Genomic DNA, 25,703 nt, shown 5'->3' with positions numbered 1-25,703 from the left:
TCATCAACGAATTAAAAAGTTGATAAGTTGTAGATGGTGGTGAGAGGGTTAGAGTTGCTATAAAATGTGAAACAAAAAGATAGTGTCTATTAGTTTGTCTTAAGTTAACCTAGCATTCAATCCCATTGTACTTGTTATTTTCATACTTACACACACAACCTTGTTAAAAAGTTGAAAGCAACAGCCCCATCTTCATTTATCTTTTATAATCATCTTAGCTTTCTCAAAGCTTCTACCCCTTAAGGCTTGACCTTCCATCTCTCTCTCTGCGTTCTTTTTTCTCTTTCTTCTCTTGAATGCTTTAAACCAGACCAAGAATGACATCTTTCTCATAGGTATATATTTTAGCTATAGCATGTGAATTTTGTTTAAGTCTTAACCAACAAGTTCCTTCCTTTTATTTTATTTCTTAAATGCTTTCTAGGACTTTTCTTTTGCCTCCTTCACAATCTACTTTATTGGATTTTAATGGAATCTATGTCAGTGAATGAACTGGAAAGAACAAACCCAATCCACTTCTGTTGCACTAGTTTGGGGAACAATCTCTTACCATTCATTCATTTACTAACTCTCTCTCTCCTCTTCTTTTTATTTAATTTTCCTCTTCCCCTCCTCTCTCGCTCTCTCTAAGTTCCAATCTTCTTGGAAGGCCAACATCCAACTCCTTTCAAAGTAAGCATTTTCTTTGGTTGGCTCTTGAAAAATTTCAACTAAATGGGGTTGGTGTATAGATCTTGTAGCTTTATGGGATAGTAACTTTGAGTCAAAATTTTCTTGTAGGAAATGGCATCATCAACCTCAGGATCATCAAAGAGAGCCAGAGGTACTCATAATGGTAACACTCAACCAGTTTCTTGTCTTGTAGATGGATGCAATTCAGATCTAAGCAACTGTAGAGATTACCATAGACGCCATAAAGTTTGTGAGCTCCATTCAAAGACTCCTCAAGTTACAATTGCTGGCTTGAAACAGAGATTTTGTCAGCAGTGTAGTAGGTATAAACGTTGGGACTTAGATTTCTTTTCTTGTTTGGTCCTTTTTTTTTTTTTTTTTCTCTTTTGCTAATCATGGTATGACTGATCTGTTCTGTTCTGTTCTCTGTCAACAACTTTTGAGGATTACCCATTATTTTATTCTTGAAGAAAAGTAGCAGCTTCAAGGAACATTTTTTATATGCTTTGCTAGAAAATGGGGAGCTTTGATTTTGCTTTTTGGATGGAAATGGGAACTGTTGGTGTTTTTATCTGAAGAAATTTGTCCTCTTTCTGTATGGTTAAAAGTTTTTTTCCAGAACGTTTTGGCTCTGGAATTTTAGTCTTTTCATGAGAAAGTTCTCGCATAAAAAGTTGAGATAAGTAAGAAATTGAAAGTTCCAAAACTGGTTGAAATTTTTTACCCAATTTTGGTATCTTAAAGATGCAAGCATTATTGAATTCCCATCTCCTCTGTTTTGCAATGCTCTGTTTTTTTCCTTTTTTTCTCTTCTTCTTCTTTCTATAGGTTTCATTCACTTGAGGAATTTGACGAAGGAAAGAGAAGCTGCCGGAAACGGCTCGATGGCCATAACCGACGACGGAGGAAGCCTCAGACTGACCTCTTGCCTCGATCTGCTGCCGGTCCTTTCTCTTATCATCAAGGTTAGAATATTTTTTTAAAAAAAATCTTTTTAGACGTGAAGTTAAAGTAGCAAGATTTCATCTTCTTCTTCTACCCTTTCTTTACTTTTTTTTTTTTAAAAAAAAATCATTTTTCATCTCTAAATTTGTGAAATTACAGTCAAATATGGATAATTTTGGCAAAACTTTATCCTTCAAATTATAAAATCAAGTAATGGTCAAATATTCTCTTATGCATTCAACCAATTGCAAAACATGTGAACAACATGAAATTTGAAGAAAATGTAACTATCGTTGAATTTATGAATTTTGGTAAAGTCTTCCCATGACTGATTTGTTAAATGGTCAAAGTTCTTTTTGTGCTAAACTTCATCATATTGAAGTTAAAGGAATTCATCAACATTAATTAGATAGTGATGTTTGAACTCAACAAAAAATTGCTAACACTCTACATTTAGTTTGGTTAAAAGAAGAGATGTATATATAACAACTATAAAGTTCATAACCGTAATTACTACTCTAAACATAATTACTCTCAATAAAATGGAATGGTAGAAAACAATCAATTAGTCTAATGTATTATTAAAATAAATTTTAGGTCCCCAGTTGTTGCCATTTACGAGCTCACAAGTGTTTCCATCAACCACGGTGAGTAGCCACGGGTGGTCGTCCGGAGGCAGCGACAACGCAACAGATTCCGGCGTCCACCACAACCGGAACCCACAACTAAATTTCGTGGAAAAACAGCAGAGCCTATTTGTGGAAACATCCGATCAAACCAACAGCATCAACAACTACAAAGCCTCGCCGCCGTTAGGGCTTATGCACGGCGGAGGGGGCAGCGAAAGGAACAAGATGATATACGACAGATTCAGAATTGGGATTAATGAATCAGATTGTGCTCTCTCTCTTCTGTCATCACCACAGACACAGATTCAGAGTGATCATCAGCCACAACAACAACGTAACGCCTCCATTTCTTTGCTCCATCCATTAACCCATCAAAATGCTTTCGACAATTCTTCCGATACTTCTTCTTCTTCTGTTCAGATTTCAAATGACACTCATCACCATCACCATCACCATCCTCATCCTCATCCTCATGGAGTTCTTAATTTCTCCGGGATCTTTGGAATTTCTTCCGACAATCCTGGAAATCAATCCCCATCTACTCTTCCTTTTCATTGGGAGTAGAAAGTAGAAACCAACCAAAAATTATCATCACTCTCTCAAATTTTTGTTGATTTCATTTAGTATCCAATCCCTCGATTTTTGTTTTTGTTTTTCTCTTTCCTACTAGACTCCTTTCCATTTTTAATATATAAAAAAAAAAAACTCTTCGTTTTTTCTTGCACATTCAAGCATTATCTTATTATCTCTACTCAATTACAATTTTATCTATTTGGTGACTCTTTTAGTACCCTATGGAAATTTGGACCTTTTGATTTTTAGAGGAGCACTAATACATCTCAATTTAAGGTAACCTCCATTTCAATTTTAAATTTAGTCTTCTTTATGATTAAAAATTATAATTTAGTTTCTGTACTTTCATTATTATCGTTTTTTTTTTTTTAATCTAAATCATGCTTACAAATTTTTTTGTTCTATTTGAACAACTTTATTATGTGTTTGTGAGATGAGGTGCATGTTTGGATTGATGTTTATAAACATTTTGATTTTGTTGCATTTATAACATTTTGAATGTGGCTAGTTTGTTGTTGACACACTTTTTATAAAATAGGTTCCATCTCTTTTAGTTTTCACTTTATTAAAATTACTGTTACATCATCATTTAATCTATCTTGATGACAGTTAATTTTGAATTTTAAATTTAAGAATCATTGAAATAAATTTGTATGGAATGAAAATGAAATTAAAGTATACGGACAAAATGAATTATAAGTCTTTTGATCGTCAACATACAATTGTACTATTTGACTTAAAGCTCAATTTAACTAAACCTATGAAAAATGGTAATTTAACTTTTGTTATGTCTAGAAAAGAATTGTTGCACTGATACTTTTAAAGCTGAGATTGTTATATTTATGCAATTTGACTTCTTCTTTAATTCAAATCTCAAAGTGACCAAAATTTCACCAGAAAAAGAGAATCATCCCTTCTATTGCGGGTTAATTTAAAGTCCAAAATCTGTTTTTCCACAAAGATTAAGATCACTTTATTCTTATCATTGGGCTACTTCTGCTATCATTTTGCTTCACTTTTTCTATCTTTTAATCCATAATAATAATTGTGTTCGTTATTTCACTCCTTTATATGACATGTTGACAAGATTCCTCTCAAATTTGATGATGGCTAAATATATAGATCATTTACATGTTAACAACAATGAGAGTTTAGTTCATACAATAGGTTCTCAACTCAAAACTTTCCTCCCTTAATTGTGCTCTTATATCTATCAATTACGGAAACGTACATCCAATGCATAGACAACTTGACTTTGAAAGTCTCTAAAAGAGGGCATCAACGATATTAGCTAGATTGTGAGCAATATTGTTCTCGTTCACTTGAAATGAGGACTTTTTAATAAATAAGAACTATCTACATTGTCAGTGAGACACAATCTTTTTAACAAAAAAAATCAACATCGAAAAGATTAGTAATCTAAAAACCTCGAACAAATCAGACTGGACTTCCATTAGAGGATTTTGGTCATCATGCGATCAATCTCGTTCGTACCTTCCACCACTTGTTTATCTTCCAAAACCTTCACCCCCTTATTTACAATAGATGTACTTGCAACCGCTCATGATTATTGAAGGTTAACTCTCTAAATCCAACTCAACCTCCCTCCCCCAATGAAGCAAGTCAGCTCATATTGGATTAAGATATACTAAATCCTTTTTGTTTTCATTATTAAATATTCCTTGTCTTTTAAACAAATTTTGAGCCATTAAATTAGGTAAATCTAACTAATCTATCGATAGTACATACAGATGACACTCACATATAAATATTAAAGCAATCCGACACAACTTAAATAATTTTTCTTTCATAACCTAAATAAAAGTAGTAAAATCTAACGTACTTAACTCTAAGTAAAAACAATAATAATAATAATCAAGCATGAGAAACAACCCATTAATATATATATAAAAAAAATCCTTCTGATCAATGTGTGAGAATAGAAAGCTACATAAAAGTCCAAAAAATCCACAGTAATCAATAATAGTTGGACTACAACCTACAACCAAATTTTCATAATATCACTAGAGACATACACATAATAAATATATAGCTCCAGACAATAGATCTCAACATCAATACAAGAAAGTTAAATAAAGAAAGATCTCACTAGAAAGAGTGCTATTTATTATCATTTTTAAACAAATAAAAAGAAAAAAAAATTGAATTAAAAGTAGAGCACAATTGGTGTATACTAGCTAGAGAGTAAGAGGTGTATATTTAGTATCAAAATAATTCTGGAAGTTAATTTTGGTGGGGGAAAAAGAGGAAAAAGAAAAAGGTTGGGAAAAGAAAAAGGATGATAAAGAAAAGAAATACGAGGAGAGGTGTCAAAATTGCAAGATTTGGATTGCAGAAGGCAACAAAAGTTGAGGCAATATTTAGTTCAGGAAAAAGTTTCAAATATTCAAAAGAGAATCCAAAGGAAAGGATCCTCAAAGACCAAACAATCTTTCATCATCACATTGCTTTGCTTCTTCTTTCTAATCTAAACATCATTTTAGGCCTGATTGGTAATATCACATAAAACCCTAACCATTTCATTGTGTGTCTAATAAATATTGTAGCTTTTAATACCATATTGTTCACTTTAGACATAGATTCTTACGACGTTACTTTTAAAACCACAATTCAATGATTATAATTGTACTTATATATCCAATATTACTTTCTTCTTTAAGTAAGAAAAGACTTTGCTTGCACTCCTAACACAACTATTCAATAGATTTTTTTAAAAAAAATTCAAATATGTCATAACAAATTTATCCATTCAAAAAAAAAAATGATCGTGGTAAGAACTTGTTGGACACAAAATTAAAAATTTGATAATCTATTATAGATAACTTAAAAAACGTATAGAATACACCACTCTAAAAAGGCTACTAAACATATAATTTAAAGTAGGTCAACTTAGGAAAATTTGTCAAAGGAAGTCATAAAGTAGTGAATTAAAATAAACATGAATTCATTGGTTTGATAGGTTTATGAGAAATGAAATTTCATTTCACACATCATATATGCAGTGGCACAATCTCATAATTTGGGCTTGAATTTGGGTGTTATAGGGGAGGCTAGCTCCAAATTCACATGGCTCTTTGCATTTCATGGAGGGAGAGATGATGAAATTCCTTCATGGACACACCATTTTAAAGCTCGCCCATGTGTATTCGCATATATAAAGAAATAGATACTTCAGTGAGAGGTTAGTAGGTAAGGAACCTATAATAAAATTTCCCATCCTAATTTGGTTGGAAGAAACTAAATATAATTTTGAGGTGAAAAAGCACCATAACTACACTGATCAAGCGAAGACACTGGACGTCAACAAACCTTATACTGAAAAAGGAAAATACGAAAGCTTACGGCCAACAAACGGAAAATATGGAAACCTTTTTTTAGGGTTGAAGATTTAGACAACCTACCGCAGCTGCGCTGTGCTGTGGGCCGGTGGTACTAAAGCCGAGGGGGGGAGGGTGGCTGCAAGTTTTGATAGATAACCAAAATGTGTCAAAAGCTTGGAATCTCCATTTTTTGTTAACAAAAATAAGAGACAATTAAGTACATCAAATTTATAATGTTACCTTTCTTTCTTTTCGTTTTAACTTAACAATACATTTTATTATACATGCACACAAAATAATTTATGATTACTAATACAATTACCTACGTTAAGGGCAAAAGAATAAGAGGATATACTTTCCATTCTCTGTGGATATACAAACAAGAAACTTTAATTTTAGTGATTTCAAATCAATTTACTTCCAAACATAAATAAGAGATTGAAATCATTTCGATTTGAAATCATAAAATATTTCTAAACATTTTTTCAAATCTACATATTGCTAATGAATGGTGTTGTTTTTTCTCAAGTCTAAATCACTTATCTACCAAACACAGTAAAACCCCAAATTATTATATATATTTTTTATTTTTAATAGTTTTTCATTTCAAACAATTTCCTTAATTATTTCATATATTAAAGAGGAGCTTTCCAAATTAGGGTTTTTTTTATTCCTGAAAAGTATAAAGTTTTCTCAATTATTTATTGTCAAACATAATCGATATCATCAACAATCTTGAATTTGCAACAATTAAGAAAAGAATTAAACTTAAAAGTATGTAACCATAATATGTAGCACCATAAGTTTAAATCACCTTTAACAACTAGGTTGAATTAGGGTTTATCTCTTCATATCATTATCAATCAAATGGCCATAAAATGTTCATTCTTATGGAAATTAAGAACTTGTGTAATAGATGATAATTGTATTTCCATAGATGTAATTAAACAGTTTTCATCAGCAAGAAGTAAGATTGTTTTCTTTATGCTGTCAAGTAGTACTGTTGGGAATCTCAGAATTAAAATCAAAGTAGAATTACACAAGTACTTTTTCCAAACACAAAAAGTTTCATCATCATCAACCCCACACATTGGTTAAATTAGTAAGCCATCCACCTGAAATTCACTGCAGGAAAATTCACAAATTATTTTAGTTCTTTCTTCATTTTTCATTTTTCCTTTCTTATTAATAATATTCTACAAGAGTTGGGTATATTTATTTATATACTAAAAATATGATACAGTTTTGAGTTTTGTCTCAATTTTGATTATGGTTTCAAAATTTTTACTTTTAATCTCAAATTTTTTCTTTAATTACTTTGAACCATTAATTAGTGTCCATGTTTATTTATTAATTTTAAATAATTAAAAAGTGAACTTCAAATTCTAAAATTTAATCTTGATGAAAACTAAACATAAACATGCTTTGAAACAAAACTTAAAAATGACCTAAAAGTAAAATCAAAACATTCTGAAACTTAAGAAACTAAATTAAAACCAAACTAAAAAATTAAATTAACGTTTTAAAACCTGAAGGCTAAAAAAAAATCTGATCCAAAATCAACGTGGGATCTGAGTTAATTGTTTTAACTAAAAATAAATTTAAGACAGAGAACTTAAACTTACATTTCAAGTGCAGAGGCAGGATTAGCATCTGAGTTTCTTGAAGAATTTGTGACAACCACATCCTTAAGCTGATTCAACTAAAATTAATAAGAAAAACACACACAATCAAATTAATTAATTAAATTTAAAAACATAATTAGGGGGGGAAATGAAGTATATATATTTTGTTATAATGTGTGGAACACAATAGTTAATAATTAGAAAAAAATTTCTTACTCTTTTCTGAAGACGGCTGTGCTCCTCTTGCAAACCCTTATACTGCCATTTTTGCATTTAATTATAAATCATTATAACCAAAATCCAAATAGTTATTTATTTATCTTTTAGTTAATTTCATTTAAATGTTTAATTTTGAAACTATATGAAGATGTCATATATGTTACCTTCCTTTTCAACAGGTTTATATGCTCTGCTATGATACGTCTCTGTCCATTTGTTATCCATACAAAATAAATAGAACAAAATTATTAAATAATATACAATCAAATGATGTGCAAACTATAATTGATCCACCAATAAGCTAAATGCGCTAACCCTAATCCTTTTAAGCCATAGTTTTAAAAGCATTTTTCTTTTTTGTGTTTTTGGTTTCTTATAAAAAAAAAATAAAGAAAAACACTTGGGTGGACCCTTATCACCTATTTCAATTTATGATGATGCACCTATGTATTAACCAAAGGTAAAAGTATAGTGGTAAAAAAGAACTATAGTTTAATGTTGTAGTTATTAAACTTATAAATATTAGCTTATCAAATGAGACATTAACAAACTAATAATTTTAACTAAGATAATTGAATTTTATCTTGTTAACTAAATTGGATCTAACTTTTTTATCAAAAAGATATATAAACACAAGAAAAATGGATTCAAAATTTGATCGAAATTATAGTTAGTATGTATATTAATATCACAACAAATATAAAACAATAGTTCTTTTTTCGGTTTTAAGGTCTACACTCAACAACGTTATATATATATATATATATATATATATATAGTACTCTCAATTGATCAAAAAAAGGTTAAAGGTTTACAGAACATTACCTTTTTAGAGCGAATACGTTCAATTCCAACGCTCATTTGCCTTTCTAACTGTTTTAACTCCTTCACGTTCAACGGTTCGAGATCCTCTCCAACAAAGTGTCTACAATACGCAGTAGGATACACAACCATATATATATATATATATATCTAATTACAGAACTTTAATGTGATCATATGTAATTTTTTTAATTAAAACTTAAACAATTAATTATCAAAAAAGTAATTAATCACGTTTTAATTTAACCTTAATCTTGCCTCCATGCTGCTTATTGATCTTTTCATATCGTCCATCTCAGTCTTCCAAAACTGCATAAACCACAGCCATCACATTAATGACTAACACAAGTTTTAACAAAGAACTATTGCAAATACTCACAAAACCCTCAACTCTAGTTAAATTTTATTAAAGGCCCAAATTCAGAATCAAAATAGGAAATGTTGAGAACCCACATTCAAAATCACGATTGACGATATATAATGATCATATACTATTTGATTATTGTTTATCGTTCTTTTCTTAATCTATGTCAAATGTTATGAGAACGAAAATAAGAAATTTATAAAAACTTGCTTTCTTTTTTGTGAATCTGAAATTATCCTCCCAGAGCTAATTCGATATTTTCAACATATTTTTTTAGAACAACGAAAGGGGTGATTTAAGACACAAACTATAACCAATTATCCATTTTCTTAACTTAAAAAAAAAAAAAAAAAACAATCTGTTCTCATTTTTAGAATCTAACTAAAATTTAAAGTGTTTCTTGAAAGAAAAAAAAAGTGAAAATATTAATTAAAATTCTATAAATTAAAAAAAAATCAAATAATTAGCAAGATTAATTAAAGTAAAAACAGAGATATCAACTTGTAAACATAATTAATGGAGAAATGAAATACCAGAGCTCGTGAATGTGGATGGTTGGATTGTGGTAGCCCGACGTCAGTCCTATACCTGGCTAGGGTTCCATCCATGCTGCAACCAATATCAAAATATTAACACCCAGAAAAAAGAAAAACAAAAGAGCACATACACACACATATATAGTAGGGAAGACGAACTCATGGCTAGAAAATTGGTAGGCTTTGCCGGAAGGGGAAAAGATGAGAAGGGCAACTTGGGCATCACAAAGAACAGAGAGTTCATAAGCTTTCTTCAAAAGTCCATTCCGACGCTTCGAGAATGTCACTTGCCGACTTGTCGGGTTTTCAATTCGCTTCAGCTCAACTTTCCCTCTTCCCATTTTTTTCTCTTTTTTTTTTCTTAAACTATTTTAATTAATTAAAGTAATAATCAGTAAGAGAGCTATACATACATATATATATATATATATATAGAGGGTTGTTTATAGATTCATTCATTCATTCATTCATGCAATATATATTATATAAGTCAGAAAAAAGGAAATAAACAAATATTATATTGGATTCGGCGGCGTTTTATTAAAAAAAATATTTGACGGCGTGAAGAAATATTATGGGAATAAAAAAGAAAAGGTGGGTGGGGGTATGGAATTGGATGGGCGATGCGACCCCATTTTCCAATGATTCCCCCCCTCCCCCTCCCCCCACCCTTTTTACTATTCATTTCTTTTCCCACCTTCTTTTTCCCTTACTTACCTACTTTTCCCTCTATTTTAAATTATTTCATTTTACCACTATTATTTAATGTATTCGAATATCCTTATTATATTTTGTGAGTTTTAATTATTTTAATTATAATAGTTCATAATTAATGTATTAAAATTTTACTAGTTAAACGTGGTGGTAGAAGTTAAAATTGATTATGTATTCAAGTTGGTGGCCCAATAATTTTGTTACTATTTTTACCTTTTTCTTAAATTCCCATATTGTGTAGTCTTTTGTGTTTCCATTTTAGAAGAATGGCCGCTCTTTTATGTCCACCATATGACACTTCTAATTATGTACTCTTTGCCATTTCTTTGGTTTCTTAAATTAGCTTTTATAATACTTACTTTGTTATCAACTAATGCATATATATATATATATATATATATTCAACACTTTTTACTTAATCTTTGACCACATTGCACACTTAACAAAACTAAAGAAAACATCTTAAATTTTGTTATTTTCTCTGCATCTTCCAAAAATCTTGCATACGTGATCAACACGTTGAATTTGAATGAAATGTCAATATTAAATTCACCCTCTTTTAACACTTTGTGGTTTTGGTAAGAAAACTAGCTATGAATTACAATCCAAAAGCTTTTAATTAACCTGGATGGATGAGGGTGTGAATTCAATATATACTATATATTCTATCTAACTTTTTTAGAGTTAAAAATAGTTTCAGTACAACATTTGTTGCTTGAATAAATATTATCACCAAATGATTTAGTTCATTAGAAGTAATAGTGAAACAAGTTAAGTTCGGTTTTGATTATAATAATTTAGTATTTTATTTTATTTTAATATTTATGCGTTACTAATGTTTTTTAGTTTATCAATATAGACATTGACAAATTTGTTTAGTAAAAGACTAAAATAAAATTATATAATTCTTTAAGAAAGATGTAGGAAATCAAGACTAAATTTCTTTTAACGAAAAAGTCATCAAAAGAAGTTTTAATTAAATTTAGTAGTTACGTCTATCAAAGCCATTTGCTTTTACGTTATTTTTATAAATTTTAACGATATTCTTCACAAATATAGATTCAATTTAAAGATAGTGATAAATTTGCTACATGCTAGATAAAGTTCATAAAATGGACTAAATTAAAACAATTAAAAAGGTATCTTCGGAAAAAACAAAAGGTAAAATTCTTACTTCAAAAGTAGAAGGAGAAGAAAAACACTTTTTTTTTTTTTTTTTTGTACTTACACTAAACAATTTAACCAAAAAACAGTGGTGATTTTCTAAGAAGTGATTTTAGCCATCCACAAACATTGGTAAAAAGCAACAGAACCAATCTTTTTTTCCTTTCTCAAAGAAATAAAAATATTGCAATCTAAGAAGAGATAAAGTAGAGACAGTAAATTATTTTCAAAACAATGCACCTGGTCACTTTACATGATTAGATATATGACAGTATACGGGAAAAATAAATCTATAGATACTAAATTATTCGTCTGAAAATATTTTTAAAAAAATCTATGAGTACGAAATTATTCGCGTGACAAATATTTACAAAATGTGCATCATTATTTGTAAGACTATTTTGAATTCTACCAATATTTTTTTTGTTTAATATCGTAGACATAGATAGAATATGAAATGTTACTATATTTTGATTCATTTTAAAAATTTATAGATTTTTTTTTTTGTTAATTTGCTCGCACGATATTTGTTGATGTCAAACTCAACAAATAAAAGTAAGTTTGGATTTTTTTTTTAAATTTTCAAACCATGACTTTGGCTTTTTAAAACACTATAGAGATGGAATAAAATAAGTTAAGAAAATGGATGGATGAAAATAGAATATATTTTGTGTTTACAAAATTAAATTTCATTTTAGTTTTGAGATTGGACACTATCAAAAGCTACAATACTTTTTATTAATATATATATACATATATAGCTAATTAATAATTCAATAAGATGAATTGAAATTTGGAAATAAACTCATCCACGCAAATATAGACACGCACGCCTATACACATGATTATACAAAAGAAAAGGACATTAATTTATTATTATTATTCTTCCATACTTTTGTGAATATAAAGAAATCCCACACAAAACCTAATCTTTCTAAAAATAAAAGAGATATTTTATGTCCATCATTTTAGTGCCCCCATAGGGTGTGTGTATAAAAATCTAAACTTATACAAAAATATCAATTGTAATTCAACTTTCTACAAATTTTCATTCCTACTTAATTCTTTTTTATTAAATATCACAACAATCAAATTACCCATAAATATCATCCAGTGAAGGTACATATCTAAGAATAAATGTAAAAGAGAAAAACAAGAACATCTCCATATTCCTTCATATTCTATTTTGTACAATATGATGATGTAGAATATATCCTCCTTCTATCCAAATCTAACTTTTCAATTTATAAAAAAAAAAATTGAAGGACATTTAGATTAAACTCTAAATTTAAAAGTAGTGGTTAATAAAAATTTAGGATTTGAAGGGATAGAAAAATGAAAAATGAAAAAAGGTGGGTTATATAATTGGTGGGAATAAAAGAAGGAAACGCAGTTTTAGTCTTTACGGCGTTAAACGTGAAAAGGGAAAAGAAAGGAAGAGGTGTGGGCAACCATTAATGGTACAAAATTGAAGTAGGGCATTGCAGGAGATTATGACACGTAGCAATTAAAAATGTGAGAGGAAAATGACACGTCACATACCTCTTTGATGTGATATTTAAACTGATCATGGAATTATACCTTGAATTCAAAAAGGGTATTTCAGTCCACTTACACACCCAACTTTTTTCACTTTTTCCTTTTTTCTTATAAAGAAATTCCAACGTTACAATTTCTTATTGGCTTACGCGTACAATTTCAAATATTGAAAATCCATGGGCCACACACACGTGTCTTTCTCTCCCTCAATTGGAGGCGCCTTGGAGATTGCCGCCGTAATGTCCCCTTAAAGCCCCAATACAATTGCCTTAACTCCTATCACATATTATTATTCATCCCTTCAATTCTCCCCTCCCCTCCCCTCCTCTCCATTTCAATTCTCACACATTTTTCAATACTATTTATTCATCTCTATTCAAAATTATTTCTCTATAATATCTTCCTTTTCATCTTATACAATGTGTTGTGCTGTCACCAATCAATCAAGAATTTGACGAAACATAAAAGTAGCTTTTTTTCCACGTTATACATCTTATCTTATCTTATCTTGTCTCTCATTATATAGCTTTAAATCAACCAACTCTTCCAACATTTAGGAAACTATCGTGGTTGATGACTTAATATATAAGTTTGAATAATGCGCATGAGTTTCAACTAATTTTTTTAGTGGGATTTTTGTTGAAGCAAGTATGATAGCTTTTATGTCTATACATTTGGTGACAAAAAGGGTTGGGAGGTAATTCGACGTATAAAGAAAACAATCTTCTAATTGGCTTAACTACATAGGGCATTTTAATATATTTAACAAATCCCTTTGAGATTGTCCTATATCGAAAAGAGTCCTACCATGTGGTACAAGCAGACAAATAGAGTACTACTTATTGTATAAATAAAAAAGGTGGTTGTCTATCATAAAGCAGGTAAGGACATCGGTTTACTACTGTTAACGCTACCGTGTCAATAGTGGCTATGTTAGATCTGTCTGTTCAACTTTATGGTTATAAGAAATTATTCAATGCACTTTTTATCATAATCTCAAATTAAGACAGTACGTAGATCATATTATTAATATGGCAGACATAATACTATACGATACATCTCATCAAAATCACAATCGAATCTTCGTGAGAGACATTAGCATCTTATCTTCACTTACAAACATGTGTAAATTTGAAAAGGAAAATATTTAAAATGGTCAAATAAAAGATAATGAGTTAGCTTGGAACATACGAACAACATTAATCCAAAATTAATGCAACATAATTAAATCACAATTATTCTTCATCTTTTTCCCGATCAACCAAATAACCAATTTTCAAATAATACATTTATCTCTCTTTTTTCTCTCCATATAAAAAGTTAAATAAATAAAAATAAAACACCCCATTAAGTTAGAAAAATGGAAAAGAAAATGATAAACATTTTTCAATTAAATTTCTACCATTACAAATCATCGAAAATCTTCAACTCAATCCCTCATATCTAATTTTTTTTTTTCAAAGATAAAAGCCAATCAAACAAAATTTTACTTATAAAAAATCAAGTAAAATTGAAAGGAGATGGATAAAAAAGCTATTTTTTTTTTTTAAAAAAAAAAAACTTGAAATCTTTTACAATATATATCTTTTTTGTAATAATTTTCATCCTCCTCTTAATTTCCACAAGGACTTTACTAATTAAATACATCACTCAAATTGTTAATAAATATTGTCCACCAAAAATGGGGGAATAAATTGAAAAATATTCAAACTTAAGTATCAAATTAAAAATTAAAAAATCGAAGAAAGAAAAATAATGAAGGGGAGGGAGGAACAGAAGAGTCATTTCCAGAACTCAGCCGGTGAAGATATGAATATCGACGGCCAAAATGAGAATGGTGAAGACACCGAAAAAGAGAATGGTATGGACAATAATGGCCTTGCCGTTAGTGGTGAAGCTTCCGAATTCAACCATACGAGAATTTCCGGGCAACTGGAAAAGCAGGCCCGGCGAGAGGAGAATGAAGAGAAGTAATCCGAACAGAACCGGCGCCCAGTCCAACATTGCTTCGCTTCGGTTCCGGCTCCGATGCCGGCGACGATGAGTTTAATAAGGTTAAAGAAGGAGGTGGGTGGTTTATAATTTTGCATCGTATTTATAGAGTTCCTGTTGAGACTTGGATTGATTTTAAAATTTCCACCGCCGTGGCTCTGTCTCTCTGTTAACGTCTCGACTGATTTTTTTTTTTCTTTTTTGGGTTGGAAATAAAGTTTTCCCTTTATTCATTTCGTGTGTAAGTGCGATTACTTGAAGGATTTAGATTTGGATTTTGGGTACTTTTGCTTTTGTGTTTTTGATACATTTTTTTGTGTTCCACAAGACCCCTTCTTCGCTGGGTTTCGCATCTTCGGCCCTTTTCTCTCCAACCTCTTTCTTTTTTATTAGAGTGATTTAGAGACAGTTGGGAATAAAGCTATTAGAATAAAAATGAGAATTATACAAAGTCTATTATTATATTACTCATTAGACTGTAGTGTAAATAATTGATATAGTATATTATCGATAGTTCTTGTTATATTTGTATTTTTTTTTCAAAATTTATTATACTCGACCGTCTATCAAAGACTTAATTATCATTTACAAATAGTTTAGTTCATTTTGTTGCATTTGAAAACAATCTTTCTTCCTTCTTCTTGTTGATTTATTTTAAGTACTTTTTCAACCACCGTTAAAATTTGACTTAAAATTATTTTAAATTAAATTGAATATTTAGTGAAAGTTTGAGGTTAATTTTGAATCCAAACTTAAAGATTAACTTTTAACCGTTTGAAATTTATGTTTAATAGATCGATTTAATAAAAGGTTAATAATTAAGACATTAGGTGAACATAGGTCAGCTAGATGTGTTAGGGGTCAAAAGGTGTTTTCTTCCAATCTCTCTGTCCTAAAATCTATACATCATTCACCTCGCTTTTTAAAATTAGTGGGAAATTATTTTAATTAGTTAAATGCTTTCTTGAAGTATAATCAACTTCACTAGTTAAGTGTCTAATATTAATCTCTAATTAATTTTGAAGTATAACAAACTTTGGTTCACGTTATATAGATTATTTCACCTAATGGTCGTTACATTATCATGTGATACAATGATATATAAGTAAATTCTTTTTAGTCTAGAGACTCGTACATACATACTCTAACTATTTAATTAGGACTAAAATCTCAAACAAACATAAGATATAATTAATGAATCAAAATAAATCTAAAATAACAAGTTAGACATTTTTCTTAACATTGTAATAGTTTAGGATTAAGATAGAAACTCATGCCCTCAATTTATTTTTGTCTATCAACTTTCTTTTTTCCTTTTACAATCTATAATTGTAAATCTTAGTTATTTTTCTTTATCATTTGAATTTTAATGCAGATTAAATGGGCTCAAAATAATACATAATTAAATAATGAAGAGCAGAAGAACAATAAGGGGGTATGGGTTAAGAGTCTAAAAACTATATAATAATTAATTAGAAGTACTATTTATACAAACGATTTTGGTAAAATCTAACAAAATAGGTAGACTACATATAAATACAGCAGGAAAATGACAAATTAATTTGGTAGGAGCCAAAGTTCATGTGATGTAATTATATATAGACAGATTTGGTGGGCAGTGATATTGCATTGCACAGCATGAAAAGATAGGCAAAAGGAGTAGGGGCTCTAATTAATATTGAATTGCACAACATGAAAAGATTGTGAAATGACCGAGACAGAACGCGTTTGTCGGTTGGTGAAAATACATCGAAGAGTTACCAATATTGTAATTAGATTCAAAGTATTAACATACATATCCGTATTTAAAAGTCGATATTGTAATTATATTTAAAGTATTGACATTTATATATATCGCTGAACTTTATTGTTATCCAAAAAAATATTGAAAAAAAAAGTTACCACGTAAAAAATATATATATATTTAAGAAAATTTCCAATTTATATCTCTTAACTTTATAATTTGTATCAATTTAAACATTAAACTAATAATTATATTAATTTAATTTGTGAACTTTGTGAGTTGTATCAATTTTAATCCTAAACTAATAATTGTATAAATTTAGACTCTAAACTTTTACAAATATATCAATTTAAAGAATTTATTATGTTTTACCTTAAACACACTTATGAAAAATGAGAGAGTTTAGAGTGATACATATATAAAAGATCAAAGTTTTAAATTGATACAACTATTAATTTAGGGCTTAAATTCATACCATCGTTAGTTTAGAATTTAAATTTAGAGTATTAAATTGATGGTACCCTCAAATTTTCTTTAAATTTTGTATTGAATGACATAAATTTTGGATAGTTATTTGTCTTATAATATTTGTCATTATCAAAACACATTTAACTTAGATGAGAGATAATAATAACATGGATGAATATTTTTTGTTCGTACAACCACTAATAACATAGATGAGAGAGATAATAATTAAATTAAATAGAATGTTTAATAAGTATTACTTGAACCACTCCTAACCTAACAGTAACACCACAACAAAAAGAACCTATTTAATCATAAGTATTAAACTATTATCCCCATCAAATGAAAGATCTAAGTCATGACTTTTGATTTGAGGAGGGTCATCAACAGATAAGCTGTCAAGGCTATAGCAAAGCATCAAAAGTTAAAAGTTTGTTATCTTCGAGTTGTGACATTTTCTTGAGCATAATCAAGGAAGGTTTGTTTCAACATGTTTAGTACACCCGTGAAAAAATGGATTCATAGTTAGCTGAAATTGTAAACTGAATGTGACAAAGAAGTAGAGGAGATCTTGTGGTAGTAGGAAAATATATAAGTTGCAAAGTACTCATGAATCCAAGACGTTTAGATGAAGCAATTGCAAGAGCTCAATATTTAGTCTCCATTGAACTTCTTGAAATAGTAGACTGCTTTTAAAAAAACTCACAAGATAAAATTGTTTTCAACAAACAAAACAAACCTAGTAATAAATCATTGATAAGGATGATCACCTCCCAATCAAAGTCTAAAAAGACAAAGAGTGTCAAAGAATTACGCTTAAAGTACAACCTAATTACAAAAAGGGTTTCATGCACACATATAAAAATCATTGACCTGTAGCTACTTGAAGATAAGTAGGTGAATGCATATTTCGAGAGTCGAGACACATAACCAATAGCAGAAGAGTTATCAAGTACCCGTGTAAATGTTAAGCTACTCCAACCACACACCAGAGGGTTGGATGTCTTCACCATTTCAAAATGGAGAGACTATGGAGAGAAGAAACAAAACATGGGGTAACCAAGCAAGATTGACATTCATCGTTCAAAACATTTAAAAAAGAAAAGAAAAGGAAAAGTAAAAGTAAAAGTAAATAGGTCAGTTATGTTAGGTGAAGAGAAGTATTAAAATTCACATGTCTTAATGATATTGTTCACATACAAAAGAATATATTAAGAAACCTATCATTTCTAACAAAGATATGTCGAACTAAATGGGCTTAAAATTGGGCCTTAAAAAAAATACAAAAGCGTCGACAGCAGGGTTCGAACCTGCGCGGGCGAAGCCCAACAGATTTCAAGTCTGTCTCCTTAACCACTCGGACATATCGACTTTTTTGCTTAGAAATCCAATTTTACAAGAATCATAATATAAAATGTTTGATCTTCATTACTTGGATAAGCAACACGATTGAAAACAGAACCAAAAAATGAGTTCGCTCCAATTTCGCCCTCCACTGGTTTCGCCATGGAAGAAGAAGGACAACAACAACAAGAACCAGTACCACTCCCCAGTCTCTGTTCCATCCATGTCCACTCTTCAAAATGCAAATCACAAGCCCATTTTTCTCTCTCATCTCCTTTCTTTTGCCCTCTCCATAACTCTAAGCTCACCATTTCCTTCTATCGCAATCCCTTCTCTTAACTCCCTCTCCTCTCCACTTTCTCCCACCACTCCATTCTCTCAATCCAAGAACCTACCAACTGGACTGGAAAATGGGTACGCTTTGAATTTTGTAATTTCGACTGCTACTCTTCAGTTTTGTTACTTGTTTATTTGTAGTTTCTATCTGCCCTAAATTTGCATTGGTTTTTCTCAAGTATTTCATTGACAATGTGGCTAACTGCATCTTCGGTTTTCCCTCAATTTTGTCCTCTTTGATGTTCCAGGAAAATTATGCCCTGCCCATCAGCCAATCCCTCTTGTGTTTCCACAAATCCCAAATCATCTTCTTTTGCTTTCCCTTTAAACATTCCTGATAATTTCAGTGGGAATCCAATTCAGGTTTTAGTTCTCTGAAAGCTGAGCCTGATTTAATGTTCTTCATCAAAATTAGGTTCTCTTGGTCGTGTTGCTTTTCATGTTTCTGCTCTACATTTATTTGCAGAAACTGCAAGAAGCAATCCTTGAAACACAGAGGAATCCAAAAATTCAGGTGGTGGAAGATACGCCATATGGTAATTGAACTGAACCTACGCTAGCAGATTTAATCTTTGCATTTCAGATTGATATACATATGTTGATTAGAATGCTGAGATAGAGATGAGAATGGGTTCTATTTACTATAGTGACCGTTGGCTTATTCTCTTGAATTCAGTAGTGCTTTAACATAGATAAGGAAGTAAATCCTTGGCTGCGTTATAACTTCTAAGTTTGATTTTTGAACTCTCAAATACAGGTGTGAGTTCCTTAAAATTCCGTTGTTATAACTAACAAATCCACGGACCTTCTACACTTTAACTTTAACAATGATCATAAGTTAGAGCATCTATCCAGCACAAAATTGAAGGATAAACAGTTTGTTTTTATTTTTTTTAACAAAGTGTCTGCATTAGACATGTGTCGTACATGGATATGTCTGGACACGCTTTAGACACATGTCCGACATGCTAAAAGAAGTGTCAGGAATTTTTTCTTCTAATTTTGGACAAGACTTTGACATGGTTATGGCTTTAGAAAATATTAACTCACAAAATAGGGAGAAAATTTGAGATTCTCTTTTAGTTTGAATCCTTATATATTGATCAATCCTAAAGTAATAGAATGATATCCTCCTCCTCTAGTTATAGCCAACTAAATCTCTTTATATCTTAAGGTTTCATACATCGTTAATCAACTTTACTTGTGTTTGTTTCTAGTGAAGTATATTTTGCATGGATTTTAATTTACATGTATTTATCTATAATGAAGTTAATATATCTAACATACACACATTTCATATTTAAAAGAATTGTATCCCAAATGTATCCATGTCCAATTATTTCAGAAATGGACGTGTTGCCATATCCATGTTGTGTCATGTGTGCGTTTGTGCTTCTTAGTTCGTAAACTTATTCGATGCAAAATCAAAAGTTCAAGTTAGACACTTATTAATTTTACATGCCAATTAAGTATACTTGAAAAGTTTATGACAGTCTACATTTTTGGATCTCACATAAAAATTTCGAGCCTTACACTTAAAAGAAGAGTAAGCTTATGGCTTATAAAACAAGATGCATTCATGATTATGACAGGCCAATATTTAGAAGCTGAAGTAGATGGGAACTTTGGGCGAGATGTGATTGAGTTTTTGGTGAGAGGAGATGTGGCTGCATATAGAATCATGGCTACAAAAGTGACTTATGTGTATCCTTTCACAACTGCTTTAGGGGATTCCAAAGGACAGGAAGAACGAATGAGGAAGATCATAGACCAGTTGCATTGGTATTCTCCAACCTTCGATTCCATGGATGACTAATACAAACCCTCTGCTTCTTTCTTTATTCTTTATTTTTCTTCCCTTTTCATTTTTACTCAATCTGATTAAACTCATTTTCAGCCGCATTTATTTTAGCCACATATAAAAGAATGTTCAACTTCATTATCATCTATAATTATTCATCTTGTTGTTCATATATGGTGAGTTATTTATACCAACTATTGTTTGGAAATTATGTTTTAATTAATCAAAACCTATGTTTAGCTCTAGTTATTGAAGTCGTACTAAGCTAACAATTTATACATGTCTCTTAAACATTAGTGGTTCAAATTCTCATGCTGAACTAAAAACTTCAGATGTTTTTTCCTCTGATGAATACTAGATGGTACTTTTTCATGGTTTCTTAGCAGTGGATTTAGATGGTCAAGAACTTCAACAGATAGTCCTCGTATTCATTTAGTTTATCTATTGTTTTATGTTTGTTTAGTGACATTTTGGTTGAGAAATTCAAATACTAATTTTTTTTTATTTGCGAATACATGTTATGAATAGACTAAAAACCAGATGAATTGCTCTATAAAAAAATTATGATTTCCATATCTATTTAACTGGATGTCTCAAATATTCAACTCAATACACGTATGTTCAAAGTGGGTATAATTTAAAATTGACACAATTTTTGTATTAATGTCGTGGAAGTTTGATTTCTACACTCATATATGGTTAAAATATGAAAGAAGACAAACATGAGCAACACAGAACCATCAATATGAAATACAATGAAACTAACGAAAATGTGAAAGTAAAAGTGGAAATCTCATGGGATTTGCCCCATTATTATACCATAAACTTATCTATTCGTTATTCATATCAAGATAAAAATAATTAGGAATGTCTAACATATAATATATTTAGAGTCAAATTTTTAGAAAACGTTTCTTAAAATTTGATAACTAAAAACGAAACTCTAAATTTATCATTGATCAAATTTAAAGTAAAATTAAAACAAAAAATTAGGTGGCTGTGTTATTTACCATAGTTTAGCCTCAAGCAAGCACACCATGGTCGATGATTCAGGGGTATTTCCGATATTTCAGATATTGCGACGAGAGTCATCAATTTTGACCCAATCATCCCTAGTCGTGTAGCGCTCAAAGTATTTCTTCCATCCTTATTAACCCCCACGCGGCCACAATTCGTTCAAACCGGAAACCAAATTTCGCGATAAACATTTCTTTTGGTGACGCTTCCTTCCGATCTCGGACCCATGGATGCCGTAGATTCAGTCGTTGATCCTCTCAGAGAGTTCGCCAAGGATAGCGTTCGCCTCGTTAAGAGATGTCATAAACCCGATCGCAAGGGTATGTTTCTTGCTTTCACATTGTATTGCATAGATCTGATTCGATTCAGGTCTTGGATTTTTGTTTTTTTTTTCCTTTCAATTTGATTTAATTCAACGATTTGGTGATGTAGAATTCACCAAGGTTGCCGTTCGTACCGCTATCGGCTTCGTTGTGATGGGATTTGTAGGGTTCTTTGTCAAGCTAATCTTCATTCCGATCAACAATATCATCGTCGGATCTGGTTAGTTAGGTATGCATCCAAATTCAATAGATCTTCTATTATTTCTTTTCGATCTGACTTGTATTGGTTCTGCATAGCATCGTGGTCATACTGTTCAAGATCTCTGCAATTATGGAACGGATCGATAATTTTTTCTTAAATTTCCGTTCGATGCACGCGCATGCAATATCTTGAAATCCTTATGACATTTATATTCCATGCATGATTGATTCACACGATTACTATCGTACGACTAGCGTGTATGTTATGTAATCATAATGTTCCTAAAACTCAGGACGTTTTAGCTGCGAATTTAGGTTTTTTCCTTCCAAGATGACTCTGGTTGCGATTGCAAATCGTTATGAAATATTGTTGTAGAAGTACATTGATTTTTGAATCTTAAAACTATAGATTTTGTATTTTTCGAAATGCCTAAGGTATTTGCTTCCTGCCTTCATCGTCTTTGAACCTTAATTAGTATCTTAATAAGTTTTGTCTGCCATGCGTCTTGGATAAACTTAGAAAGGAAGTATTGTACCGGACAGCAATGACAAACTAGATGATGAACTGCCTGTGGACTGTTAGCATTTCCTCTACTTTGCCATCTCATAGTGTGCATGAACATTCGATCGTACTTGCATGAAGCACATTTGTTGCTTAGAATAAGAGCAGGGAAAAGCTCATTGAGAACGAGTTGGGCAGATTCCCTCTTATTTTGTTGTAAACCCAGAAGGCATATATCGAGAACTTTAAGTGTTTGTAATTTTTGTCTCATTTGGGTTATGGATAGTGATGGAGGCTTAAGTGTGAAGATATTAAAGCAGAGGGGTATCTATGAAAGGAGTGTTCAGTTTGCTAACAAACATTGGAACTGAAAAGTTGTAAGTGAGAAACTTTGGAACCATTGTGTAGGAACCGGATGCATGTTTGGATTGTACTAGGACTGAGGGATGTTATTGTAGATATGTGTGAATGAGATTAATAGTAGTATAATATGCATTTGAATTCCCATTAGGCAACCCAAAAGAAGAGCATTAGAATGATAAGTCAGAGAATAAACAATTAGGACTTTGGATGCTGTATTTTGGAATGGCATAGCAATACAACTGTGAAACCCGATCCTACAGAATCATGCTTGCTAATCAAATGCTCCTTTAGATTATCTAGTTTCTTTGTAAAAAAAAAAGAAAAATATATTGAGCAGGAGAGAGTTCCTTGGGTTGAATTTAGCATCTCTTTTTATGCTTTCCTTAAAGTATTTCAGTTCACAGTTTGCGTCCATATTTTGGGACTATCAGTTTCACTTAATTTGTCAAGGTTATGATTGCTGATTGATATTCCTCACCTAAGATCTGCTTGCTTTCCTTCTTTAGTGACATTCATGAAATTATGTCCATGAAAGTGATTACTGGTCTTATTATAAAATAAATGTACATTCAATACAGTGATTAAACCCATGGAAGTCAATCTATGATGTTCTCGTTGATTCTTGCTAGGGTAGAAATTTGTCCCTTTGTTTTTAATACCACGACACCCCCATCTTTTCAAGAAGAATATTGTCAAAAGCATACAATGGCAGTTAATTTATACCCTAATTTCTTTTTTTGCCAATGGATTTTCAGGTAATGACAAAGTACGTAGGTGACGGCTGGCGTTTACGTTTAGTGCAACCTGTTTTCATTGAGGAATACTGAGCTATATTAGGTCTCCTTTAGAACTTTTAAATCCGCGTGCGTAAATTGAGTAAACACCAGGATATATGGAAATTTTCCTGTCATATTGATGAACTCACTTTCTATTTATATTTCAATGTTATAACATGTTATTTTTATCAAATGTTCCTTCTGGAAATCTGTTCTTCGACAAGTGTCTGTATTCATGTTTATTGCATACCGCCAAATGATACGAATCCCGTATAGAAGGAGGATGATCGATCAAGGAATTATTGAAAGCTGAGTTCTCTTAAAATGAACTCGCCATTGTCATCTTAGCATCAAGATGGAGAGCTCTAAATTGGTTCTATATATAAAAAAAAAGATTGTATGACATGTTTTTGTAATTCACAAATTGTTAGGATTTTAAAAAATGTGTAATAATAAGGATTAAAATATCCTTTGGATGCAATAAAATTCAGTTTGATCAACCCTATAACAAGGAAAACAAGGATTAAAAAGCTCATTTTTGTAACCAACGATTCAAATGTATACCTTTTTGCAACACCGCCGAAATCGTCCTTTTGGATGTGTAAATGTTTTTGGAGTTAAGTTCTCTTATAATGCTTTTGAGAAGTTTAGTGGTGAGGAACAAATTCAAACTTAAGAAAATGCACATATCAATATCATCTTTAGTTCAAAAGTGGTTTACTGTATTTAAAATCGAATGTGTATACTAATCGTGAAATCGAGAGGATTTAATGCTCATTCTCCGGTGAATATGAAATCTGATTGTTGCTTGCTTTTGGAGTGACATTTTGATCACTTTCTTGGCCTTGGTTTTAATACCGATTTATTCGACATTCAAGAAACAACTGAACAAACAACGTGCCTCATATTTTTACTTTCCTTTTTTCATATATGAGCTAAGATATGGCGATAGGTATGTTAAGCAGCATCTGATTTGAAACTGATATACTCATTGATTTTTCAAATTGGAGTAGCTCTCCCTTTCTGTATGCGTCTCAGGTGTTTGATAAATTAACTGATGTGAATTCCATTGAAAGTACTTGTTTATTAATGAGCACTTGATGTAGGCCGTTGCTTAGTTTTATAAAAACAAGAAACCCCATCAGATGCGAGCTCATATTTCAGCTCCATCTACAAATCCTGATGCGATAGTTGTTGACATTGACTGCACTATAAGCTTTAAATTTAAGAAACGCCTTGGAATAGCCACCAAGATATTATTTATGAATGGCCAACATTGGGGTATAGTTCTTCAACGGAGTACTAGACGAAAATGCCGTATATCTTGAAAACTTTTCAAGCGAGTCTGATGTTTTTCTAATATTCCAATAACTTTGCAGATGTTTGAGAGATTCCTTTTGCTTGTGAATATGGGAAAAACTCGACGGAATGAGAGCAGTTGTGCTTTGTTGAGCATGATCATGCCTTATCAAGAGCTTTTCTTGCCAATGATTCTGAATGATGAAGGAGATGATAGCCGAGGGTGATAGATGATCAGTCTATATGTTGTGTTCATCTGCTGCTGTGGTGGGTGATCATTCCATCTTTTTCATAACCATTTAGTTTTTGCTTTTTGAAAATTATCGGTATAAATATTACTTACATCATTTCACCTTTTTTCTTTTGTTTTGTTATTTCTTAGAAGCGTTTTTTAAAT

The 25,703-nt window shown here is 30.9% G+C and overlaps 4 protein-coding genes and 1 non-coding gene across 6 annotated transcripts; 3 read left to right on the top strand and 2 right to left on the bottom strand.

The window, feature by feature from the left end:
* The first annotated feature begins 221 nt into the window (after positions 1-221).
* On the top strand, positions 222-3,118 carry LOC101221267 (squamosa promoter-binding-like protein 13A). 2 transcript variants are annotated; one of them, XM_011653906.2, is made up of 5 exons: positions 222-335; positions 632-672; positions 781-995; positions 1,501-1,637; positions 2,215-3,118. In XM_011653906.2, the coding sequence occupies exons 3-5, from the start codon at positions 784-786 to the stop codon at positions 2,808-2,810; spliced, it is 945 nt and encodes a 314-aa protein (XP_011652208.1). In that variant the 5' UTR covers positions 222-335; positions 632-672; positions 781-783; the 3' UTR covers positions 2,811-3,118. The 2 variants fall into 2 exon arrangements, with proteins under 2 accessions (XP_011652208.1, XP_031736289.1); XM_031880429.1 differs by lacking the exon at positions 222-335 and having other exon boundaries at positions 370-672.
* A 3,927-nt stretch (positions 3,119-7,045) lies between these two features.
* ERAF17 (truncated transcription factor CAULIFLOWER D) lies at positions 7,046-10,148 on the bottom strand. The gene is made up of 8 exons (XM_004145102.3): positions 9,886-10,148; positions 9,724-9,799; positions 9,074-9,135; positions 8,830-8,929; positions 8,169-8,210; positions 8,002-8,043; positions 7,786-7,862; positions 7,046-7,285 (listed from the first exon to the last, which is right to left on the bottom strand). The coding sequence occupies exons 1-8, from the start codon at positions 10,065-10,067 to the stop codon at positions 7,255-7,257; spliced, it is 612 nt and encodes a 203-aa protein (XP_004145150.1). The 5' UTR covers positions 10,068-10,148; the 3' UTR covers positions 7,046-7,254.
* Positions 10,149-18,633: 8,485 nt separating this feature from the next.
* On the bottom strand, positions 18,634-18,715 carry TRNAS-UGA. The gene has a single exon. It is a non-coding gene; the product is annotated as a tRNA-Ser (tRNA).
* Positions 18,716-18,783: 68 nt separating this feature from the next.
* Positions 18,784-20,999, top strand: LOC101220332 (thylakoid lumenal 17.9 kDa protein, chloroplastic). Its single transcript, XM_004154075.3, has 4 exons — positions 18,784-19,102; positions 19,273-19,387; positions 19,491-19,560; positions 20,617-20,999. The coding sequence occupies exons 1-4, from the start codon at positions 18,813-18,815 to the stop codon at positions 20,838-20,840; spliced, it is 699 nt and encodes a 232-aa protein (XP_004154123.1). The 5' UTR covers positions 18,784-18,812; the 3' UTR covers positions 20,841-20,999.
* Positions 21,000-21,924: 925 nt separating this feature from the next.
* On the top strand, positions 21,925-24,230 carry LOC101220011 (protein transport protein Sec61 subunit gamma). Its single transcript, XM_011653888.2, has 3 exons — positions 21,925-22,162; positions 22,275-22,394; positions 23,987-24,230. Exons 1-2 carry the CDS (start codon positions 22,069-22,071, stop codon positions 22,388-22,390), a joined length of 210 nt encoding a protein of 69 aa, XP_011652190.1. The 5' UTR covers positions 21,925-22,068; the 3' UTR covers positions 22,391-22,394; positions 23,987-24,230.
* The last annotated feature ends 1,473 nt before the right edge of the window (positions 24,231-25,703 follow it).

This window comes from Cucumis sativus, chromosome 1 (assembly GCF_000004075.3).
Source record: "Cucumis sativus cultivar 9930 chromosome 1, Cucumber_9930_V3, whole genome shotgun sequence".
NCBI lineage: Eukaryota > Viridiplantae > Streptophyta > Magnoliopsida > Cucurbitales > Cucurbitaceae > Cucumis > Cucumis sativus.
The sequence above is the reverse complement of the archived record's forward strand: the minus strand, read 5'-3'. Positions and strand labels throughout refer to the sequence as shown.

Bases quoted from the DNA above. Each gene is read 5' to 3' on its own strand.
- LOC101221267 (XM_011653906.2), top strand. From the start codon at position 784: ATGGCATCATCAACCTCAGGATCATCAAAGAGAGCCAGAGGTACTCAT. The intron at 996-1,500 runs GTATAAACGTTG...TTCTTTCTATAG, and splicing joins TTTTGTCAGCAGTGTAGTAG to GTTTCATTCACTTGAGGAAT. The intron at 1,638-2,214 runs GTTAGAATATTT...AATAAATTTTAG, and splicing joins TCCTTTCTCTTATCATCAAG to GTCCCCAGTTGTTGCCATTT.
- ERAF17 (XM_004145102.3), bottom strand. From the start codon at position 10,067: ATGGGAAGAGGGAAAGTTGAGCTGAAGCGAATTGAAAACCCGACAAGT. The intron at 7,863-8,001 runs GTAAGAAATTTT...TATTAATTTTAG, and splicing joins ACAGCCGTCTTCAGAAAAGA to TTGAATCAGCTTAAGGATGT. The intron at 7,286-7,785 runs GTAAGTTTAAGT...ATTTTCCTGCAG, and splicing joins CCTGCCTCTGCACTTGAAAT to TGAATTTCAGGTGGATGGCT.
- LOC101220332 (XM_004154075.3), top strand. From the start codon at position 18,813: ATGAGTTCGCTCCAATTTCGCCCTCCACTGGTTTCGCCATGGAAGAAG. The intron at 19,103-19,272 runs GTACGCTTTGAA...TTGATGTTCCAG, and splicing joins CCAACTGGACTGGAAAATGG to GAAAATTATGCCCTGCCCAT. The intron at 19,388-19,490 runs GTTTTAGTTCTC...ATTTATTTGCAG, and splicing joins TCAGTGGGAATCCAATTCAG to AAACTGCAAGAAGCAATCCT.
- LOC101220011 (XM_011653888.2), top strand. From the start codon at position 22,069: ATGGATGCCGTAGATTCAGTCGTTGATCCTCTCAGAGAGTTCGCCAAG. The intron at 22,163-22,274 runs GTATGTTTCTTG...TTGGTGATGTAG, and splicing joins TCATAAACCCGATCGCAAGG to AATTCACCAAGGTTGCCGTT.